The sequence below is a fragment of the Corythoichthys intestinalis genome, chromosome 20, assembly GCF_030265065.1.
Source record: "Corythoichthys intestinalis isolate RoL2023-P3 chromosome 20, ASM3026506v1, whole genome shotgun sequence".
Lineage (NCBI taxonomy): Eukaryota > Metazoa > Chordata > Actinopteri > Syngnathiformes > Syngnathidae > Corythoichthys > Corythoichthys intestinalis.
In genome coordinates, this window is record NC_080414.1 from 4,791,844 (window position 1) to 4,800,906 (window position 9,063).

General features: G+C 39.5%; 1 protein-coding gene across 5 annotated transcripts in view; it reads right to left on the reverse strand.

Annotated features, from left to right (window-relative positions):
* relch (RAB11 binding and LisH domain, coiled-coil and HEAT repeat containing) overlaps positions 1 to 7,602 on the reverse strand; it is a 63,061-nt gene extending 55,459 nt beyond the window's left edge. For 4 of the 5 annotated variants that reach the window (XM_057824098.1, XM_057824096.1, XM_057824101.1 and 1 more), the window contains exons 1-2: positions 7,031 to 7,602; positions 4,450 to 4,539 (exon numbers count right to left, since the gene is read on the reverse strand). In XM_057824098.1, the coding sequence (XP_057680081.1) occupies positions 4,450 to 4,539; positions 7,031 to 7,484 (544 nt within the window). In that variant the 5' untranslated portion in view covers positions 7,485 to 7,602. The remainder of the gene's footprint in view (positions 1 to 4,449; positions 4,540 to 7,030) is intronic. The other variant, XM_057824097.1, reaches the window with a different exon arrangement.
* Positions 7,603 to 9,063: the final 1,461 nt, after the last annotated feature.

The window sequence follows — 9,063 nt, forward strand, 5'->3', positions numbered from 1 at the left end:
AAATGTTTTCTGTAACTTTTCACCAGGTTTGCACAGATTGGAGCAGGGATTTTGCACCACTGTTCCACACGTATCTTCCGTAGATCAATCAGGTTTCTGGACTTTCACTGCGAAACACAGAGTTTCAGCTTTCTCCAAAGATTCTCTAATCGGTTTAGGTGTGGAGACTGGCTAGGCCCCTCCAGAACCTTGATATGCTTGTTACGAAACCACTCCTTGGTTATTCTGGCTGTCTGCTTCGGGCCATTGTCATGTTGGAAGCGCAGTCACAACCCATTTTCAATGCTCTAACTGAGGGAAGGATGTTATTCCTCAAAATCTCACAATACATGGCCCTGGTCATCCTCTCCTTAATACAGTCCAGTTGTCCAGTCCCATGTGCAGAATAACACCGCCAAAGTATGATGCTACCACCCCTCTGCTTCACAGTTGGGATGGTGTTCTTGGTACTCATCATTCTTCTTCTTCCAAACATTATGAGTGGATTTAAGACAAAAAAAGTTCCATTTTTATCTCATAAGACCACATGACTTTCTCCCATGACTGCTCTGGATCATCCAAATGGTCATTGGTAAACAGACTGTGAGACCTGGCCCCCACCATTCTTCCACCCGCACACTGAGCACCGGCTTACAACAGGGCTGCATACTGAGCCCCGTCCTGTACTGCCTCTACACCTACGACTGCAGTCCAATCCACAGGAGCAACACCATCGTCAAGTTCGCTGATGACACCACATTGGTTGGACTAATCTCAAAGGAAGATGACGCACCCTACAAGGAGGAAGTCCACAAACTTTCAGCCTGGTGCTCAGACAACAACCTAGCCCTGAACACCACCAAAATCAAAGAGGTCATCATGGCCTTCAGGAGGAACAGTACCGACTCGCCGCCCCTAGACATCAACGGCGAGTGTGTGGAAAGGGTCCACACCTTCAGGTTCCCGAGAGTCTAGATCTCAAATGACCTCTCATGAACAGCAAACATAACAGCTATCATAAAGAAAGGCCAGCAGCGTCTGCACTTCCTGCGAGACCTCAGGAGGAACAAGCGCTACCTACCACGCATCCAATGAGAGCCTGCTAACATACTGCATTTCAACTTGGTACGGGAGCTGCACTGCTGCAGACAGGGAGAGGCTTCAGAGGACAGTCAAGGGAGCGCAGAGGATCATTGGCTGTCCTCTCCCCTCCCTGATGGACATCGACTCCTCCCGGTGCCACAGCAGAACATCTCAACATCCTCAAGGACAGCACACATCCTGGTTTCCAGCTGTTTGAACTGCTTTCCTCTGGGAGACGCTATAGGTGTTTAAAAGCAAGAACAAACAGACTGAGGAACAGTTTCTTTGCTAAAGTCATCTCCACCCTGAACAGCCATATGTAACATCACATCACCCAATGTACAATATTTATTTACATACAATATACTAGAAGCGTACGAAATTTCTGATTCTTAGATTATTTGCGATTCGGCCGTGGAAGATTCGAGAACACAAACATCCAAATTCCGATTATTGAATTATACCAGGTAATGCGGAAATAAAACACAGTCAGCGCAGTCTTCAGGACGCAATGAGGAACGGACCGAGAGTAAATATCATGTTCAACTCATGCCACTAGATTAAAAAAAACAAAACAAAAAACAATAATACCTGACTGCGGCCGTCAGCCGCTACAAACAGCGCCATCTTAAAGCAGTAGACTTCGCTAGAAGGCTCTGTTGTAGCGAACATAATTACTTTTTATCTAAAAAAAAAAAAATCGGCAAAATCTTGACTGGAATCTATTCTTTAAATGATGAAACCGTTTTAAAACTTTCACATGTCGAAAGTAGACAGAAGGGAAATTATGGAATAACGGGAGCAATTTTAACAACTTTAACGGTTGTTTCACAACATTAAATTAATTGAATGTAGTTCAAAGCTGCCGATACAGAATGTGGACTTGATTATTTTATGTACCGTTTTTAACGGTGAACTTGATACTGAAATAGTAGTTTGTTTAGCCAGAAAGGATTTTAGAACATTTTTTGGAACTGCTGTATAAAAAATTAATGGGGTGGGGGTGTTTTTCGTGCATCAATAATCGAATCAGAGCCTCTGAATCGTAATCATAATCGAATTGTTAGGTGCCCAAAGATTCCACCTCTACAATACACAAGAATTTGACTGGTAGCTAAACTAACATTGAAGGTAGGCAAAAACACACAAGGTTGTTTTGATAAAAGGATGAAAATAGCAAAGTTTAAGCGATGGAGCGGTAAAATAACATTGCATTATTGTGCACTGATCATCTGCAATAATATTTTATATACATTTTTTTATGACTTTTGTGCTGGATCCGATATAGGGATTGCATATTGTACCTAATAATGTAGGTAGAGTATAACTTGGTGATTTATAAAGGCTACTGAAAGTGTTTTTATAAACGAATGTAACACCTACCAGTCTTGCAGATGGGTGCACAGGATGCAATCAAAAATAAAAATAAAATTCAATCCAGAGGAAAGGAGGATAAAAATGACACAAATAACTCGTTAGGATGGAGTGACTTGTCCAGTATTGTCAACTGGGGTTTGATCAACGTCAGGTGAAAGCCAGAGAACCCAGAGTCAGACAGCTGTGGGCGGGCATATTTGCCAGGGAGGGGTAAGGGAGCGGATCCAACCAGTTAACTTCAAAAACATCTCTGCTGCATGCTTATTACCAAATCATTGCACAGTATGTTCTACAAAGCTATGATAATTCTTAAACTGCATCACACAGGTCAACCTTCTTTGGTTTCTTCACCGGTGATGGATTGGGAAAAAAAAAAATCGATTGCATGGCCGTCGATGTATTTCGGTGGTTGCAGGCTTATATTTGTTAACCAAGCACAGATTAATTGATCATACAATAAGCTGCTTGCAATCTAACAGTGGGAACCACTGGAAATAAAATCAGAGAATAACCAGTAAAGATGGTGGGAAGTTGAGAGATTGCGCATACAGTGTTCAGCTGCTTATTTTATAGATTGAAAAGAACAATTGGCTAATTTGCACAGCAAAAGTCCGCTTGCTAAAATGCTATAAAATGTGAACTTTTTTTTCCAAACCCCTATACAAATCGTTTTAACACATATTTCCATAAAAGATGGCTAAATATACTTCTAAACTAAATAACGAATGCCTAAAAAACCTATTAACTCAAGCAAAAATGCATATTATGTTGGTCTTAACAAGGAGCAGCTGGATTCTACCATGTTTGACGAGTTATGGCATATTTACTGTTGCCACCAGAGGGCAGTGTACCCATCAAAATCAATAAAACTAAATGCAACACTTTCAAAACAAACACATTACAACATCACTCGAATTAAACAAATCCTCGAAGCATAAAAATTTGATTAATTTGAAGCTTTTATCTCATTGAATTACTCGAGTTAATAAATTAATCTTTTCAGCACTAGACTCTTAATTAGGCTGGACTATCTATTACATTTAATTAGGGCTGTCAAAATTATCGTGTTAATGGGCGGTAACTAATTTTTTAAATTAATCATGTTAAAATATTTGACACAATTAATGCACATGCCCCGCTCAAACAGATTAAAATGACAGCAGAGTGTCATTTTTTGTCTCCCTCTGCTGGCGCTTTGGTGCGACTGATTTTATGGGCATCGTGTAATTATTGACATCAACAATGGCGAGTTACTAGTTTATTTTTTGATTGAAAATTTTACAAATTTTATTAAAACGAAAACATTAAGAGGGTTTTTTACATAAAATTTCTATAACTTGTACTAACATTTATCTTTTAAGAACTACAAGTCTTTCTATCCATAGATTGCTTTAACAGAATGTTAATGCTATCTTGTTGATTTATTGTTATAATAATCAAATACAGTACTTATGTACAGTATGTTGAATGTCTATATCAGTCTTGTGTCTTATCTTTCCATTCTAACAATAATTTACAGAAAAATATGGCATATTTTATGGATGGTTTGAATTGTGATTAATTACGATTAATTATTTTTTAAGCTGTGATTAACTTGTTTAAAAATTTTAGTCGTTTGACAGCCCTACATTTAACTGATGCTTAATGGCACGCCACTGGGCTGCGCTTCTTCTCCTTTATTTTTTTTATAAGCCCCAATGAATTCCCATTACCATTAGCGGTTATCAAGGTAATGTAAAAACTAAATAAAAATATAATCAAAATAACAATAATATAAAAATAAATTGATAATTTCTTCTTTCTCCGATTGTCGTTCCCTATTACCACCTATTGTATGTCTAAATTGGGTCTCATAGTTTAAGATATCTATAGCTAGTTTAGCATTAGCTTTTGTATCCATTGATACAGCTATTTCTATTTCACCTGTCATATGTTTCTCTGACTTAAATTATGGCGCTTTGTTCTAAGTTAAAAAAAAAGCAAAACAGGTTCAGCACAGGTGCATCTTACCTGCCACCCGCTCGTCTGATTCTCGATTGCCGTCATCTGAGTACCGGGCAAAGTCCAATGAGTCCAAGGTGCTGATGCTGCCTGCTCGATCTTTATCCAAAGAAAAATACAAAAAAAGAGCAATGAAAATCCAAAACTCTGACTAGGCGACAACATGACTACAACTTCATCGGCTACCCGTTTGCGTGCATTATAATACAACTATTCCTATATCACTGACAATAAAATTGCACTTCCCTCCTTTCTATCTCTCTGTACTGTATATAAATATTTCTAAAGATTTGGGACCATGGACAAAAAATGTCATTAAAGTTTAAAAATATATTAAAAAACATCACCATCATTGACATAATTTGATGATAATAGCTCGTCTTTGAGACAAAGATGTCATCTGATTCATTTGCTAAGCACTGCAGGTCACTAAAATATATAAAAAAAATTCACAGAGACATATTTATTTTCTACTGTATTTCAAAGCACGTGAACTACCAGTCACCACAATTGTAACAGGAGATCCTGACTTACAAGCACGAGGGTGGAGATCATTCAACTGATCCCATTATCTCCTACATACCAGATTATGGGGAAACAAACATAGCATAAATAGAGATAACGCCTTTTTCATCTGTTTTTTTTCCCTCTATGTTCAAAAGGCGAACATGTATCAATTTGAATTTGAAATTGGATTCTTGTGGGGGCAAAATGTGGCAATCGTTAGGAACGCAAACGAACGCTCCCACTATGGCTGCTGCTATCGATTATTTTAGTCGTCGATTAATCTATCAACTAGTTAGTTCGGATAATCGAGTAATTGGATTAGGAGCATTTAATGTGTAGCAGAATAAATTTTAGGAGATGTAAAACAAAATCTTGCTAAAACTGCACTTTCAAAAGAGCATTAAATCCAAATACAAAATACAATTCTCAAGTGTTTCTTCAAACTATGCAGGATTGCTCTTTTTTTTTTTTTTTTTTTTTTTTTTTTAAATATCGGAGTTTAGCCTCATACAGTATTTAAAAAAATAAATAACTGAGGACCTAACGACAACAAGACAGCAATTGGCTAACATGCATCGCAAAAGTCTGAAAGCTTAAATCGATTCATAAATAAGTTGCCAATGAATTTGATAATCGATTTTGCTGGCAAATATGAGCAGTCCTGTTTGGGTCCTTGTTTGTGTGTAATCTGAGGGTGCGCGCCATACGTGGAGATTAAGGGGTGGTTCATAGTGCCCCCGGTTGCCTAAAATGTAATTGCATAAAATTGACTACAGTATATAAATCTAAAATTAAGACTTTGCTGGTAAAATCTTGTCTATAACAGTTGTCAACCAATAAATCAAACAAAAAATAAATGAACAACAACAACAAAATTGTATAATTGGTCAAAATTATTTTTCAAACTGATCATGTGACTAGCACCTATGGGATAGTCATTTGCTTTGCTCAGCCCCCCCCCCCCACCCCCAAAAAAAACACCTGAGGACAGAATGTGCAAGATGGATATACGTAATTTTTTAAAACCTAAGCTTTCAAAAGCCACAACAACTACTGAGCGTGGACCAAGGATTGAAGATGTGGACCATGAAATGCCGATGAGCACAGCCAAAATGGTGAGCGGAATTTCAGTTTGCTCCATTAAAGATGTTAACCCTCAAAAATGATGGGAAACCAAAAGAAGACTCATTATCTATGTATTATTATAAATATTCCTGACTGGAATATTCAGTCAAAACCGATGCGGCGTCTACTTCTCCACTAGGTAAGACAGACCAACGTGCATTACACACACAGCTAGGATGCCTGTTTGAACGAGCATGGGCTAAGCTACTATCCGAGCATACATCTTGCAAGTTAATTTTATTTCTGACACTGTTTCGTGCTCATTAACATTTTTTATGTATTTAAAACAGTGCAGTTGTAGACTTAATAATAATAATGATACATTTTATTTATAGAGCGCTTTTAGCGGTGCTCAAAGGCGGGGGGGGGGGGGGGGGTAAGGCTCTGTCCCCCCCCAAGTACGGTGTGTTATTTGTGGGGGCAGTGTGAGAATGTTTCCATTAGACTTCACTACAGTTTAGTCAGGAAGCTGCAATAATAATAATATTTTGGAAGGAAATAGTCATTCAATTTCGTCTTCATTGTTAATTAAAACATGCCCATAACAACTTCAGGGTAAATTGTGAAGATAATTAGGGGAAAAAAAGGACATTTATCCGTTTAATCGTCCAATTAATCGAGTATAAAAATCGATAGTTGCAGCCCAATTAAGTACAACACAATGCCACTCATTTATAGTCCAAGACCAACTCCTGATGCTGACATTTGACTTCTCAGCGTGTTCAACTGTAATAAATAGTGCTATTGTTACCATGGAGATTAACACTGTCGTGTGGAAGTTCATCATTTGGTGTAACATCATTACATTGTAATTCAGTATGTCTCCCTAGGTTTCCGTTGCCAGGTGCACAGAGTAGTATATCGCGCTTGACTGGTTCCAAATCCGACGTTATTCAAGCTAAATGCCAGCTAGTGGTGTGTTTTCGTCGAGAGCAGCTCGGATCGCCTGGTTACTTACTCAAAGGTCCACCGGGTCCAATTGCTTGATCTTTGGCAGGTGGAGTGCCGCTCTGTCGTTCGAAATTCCCCGGGTTGGAGAAATAATCCCTCAACCTCGGGAGCTCCCTACCAGCTTCCAGTAGTTCTGTGTGAAACTCCAGGGCCGTGAGAATATACTGATCACGCAATAGCTGAGCTGCGATGACATCCACCGACACTCGCGTCTCCGCGTTGCCGGTCATAGCGGCCGTGGCCGCGGAAGAGAACGAGATGCCGTCGCCGTTTGGGCTGGTCCGGTTGCTGGAGAGCAACAGAGTCGGGGGCTCGGCGTCGGCGGGCGGGGAAAAGAGATTGCCCGGCGGCGGCCCCGGCGCCCCGTCACTCGGGCTACGCTCCGTGTCAATGGTCTCGTTAGGTCGTCGTTCACTCTCCTCTTCCGAATCACTCTGATTGAACGGGTTCACCGACGCCATGTTTGCACTAAATAGATTTTTTTATTTTAGCTTTGAAAGCTAAGCTAATCAGTCCTGCTTCCTGAATGGGTGTCGAGCAAGCTGGGAGAGGAGTCTCGCGTGATCGGCAAGGCGCAGCGTGTCACGTGACATTTGTTGACAGATTCTCATTCTCACCTCAAAATAGAGAAAAGACCAAAAATAGTGCCTTTTCATGGACACTAATTCTTGAAATATAGAATAAAGACACAACCATCATTTGGGCGGGTCTACCTTCCTGTACTGTTCTTTATCCAATGGTCATTTTTTCTTCCAAGACACGCTGTTTATATTTAGAATGTGTTACATTGTCTTTTGTATTTTGTAATATTTTGTAAAAATAAATAAATAAATAAATAAATAAAATCTGTTCATATTGTTTGAAAGACCAGTTCCCAAAAATAAATAAATAAATAAAACAAAAACATCTGTTTACATACTTTCTTCAAGGATCAGTAAAGAAACGTCCTAAAGTGAGCCCTCGTTTTCCACGAGAAATGGTGACTGTTGCGAACATAAAAAATCCGCGACTTAGAGCCGGCGCTGATTTACATAAAAAAAATAATTAGAAAAAAAAAAAAACATTGAAGCGGAATGCTTAGTTTTGAGTCTTTATTGCTGCTCTCCGTGAACTCTCGTACACACTCTCTCTCTCTCTCTCTCGAGCCGGAACGCGCGCGGCTCTTTATAGTGTCTGTCACATGACTGTGATGCAGCCGGTAACGCGCACGGCCAAATGGACACTCAAGTAAGTTGGGTGAATTGTGCCAAACAAAGGGTCACCACAACATCAACTTTTTTTGGGGTGTGTTTAATGTATTTATTCAAATTTAAAGGAACACTATGTAGCTTTTCAGTTTTGGTTGATTTTAGCGATACCGGTGGACAAAAGCGGTAGTGTTTTGCCTTTACTGTGTTTCCCGTGTGGACCAACGCACACCCGCACAGTGTCGTAAAATCATCAATCAATCAAAAATCAATCTCTTGGTCGCGTGCAGATGGATTAAACCACATTTCTGGTTCCAGCGGCTGTGTGAAGGATGAATACTAATAAGGTAATGAATTCAGTTGTGGCTAAACAATTGCAAATAACGGTTAGCAACCGTGTGGTACACAAGAAAGCCTGCAAACAGTTTGCTGAAGACATGTCAACAAAGCACATGGATTACTGGAAACATGTCCTATGGTCTGATGAGACGGCTGGACTTTCTTGTGTCCAGTCTTCAGAAGAGGCTTCCTCCTGGGGTGACAGCCATGCACACCAATTTGATGTAGAGTGTGGTGTATGGTCTGAGCACTAACAGGCTGACCCCCAACCTCTTTAATCTCTGCAGCAATGCTGACAGTACCTCTGTAATGAGTCACATGACATTTTGGAGGGAAAATGACAAGCAGTACTCAATTTGGACATTTAGGAGTGTACTCACTTTTGTTTCCTGGGGTTTAGATATTAATGGCTGTATTTTTGAGTTATTTTGAGGGGAAAATAAATTAACTCTATTATATAAGCTGCACACAAACTACTTTTCATTGTGTAAAAGTGTCATTTTGTCAGTGTTGT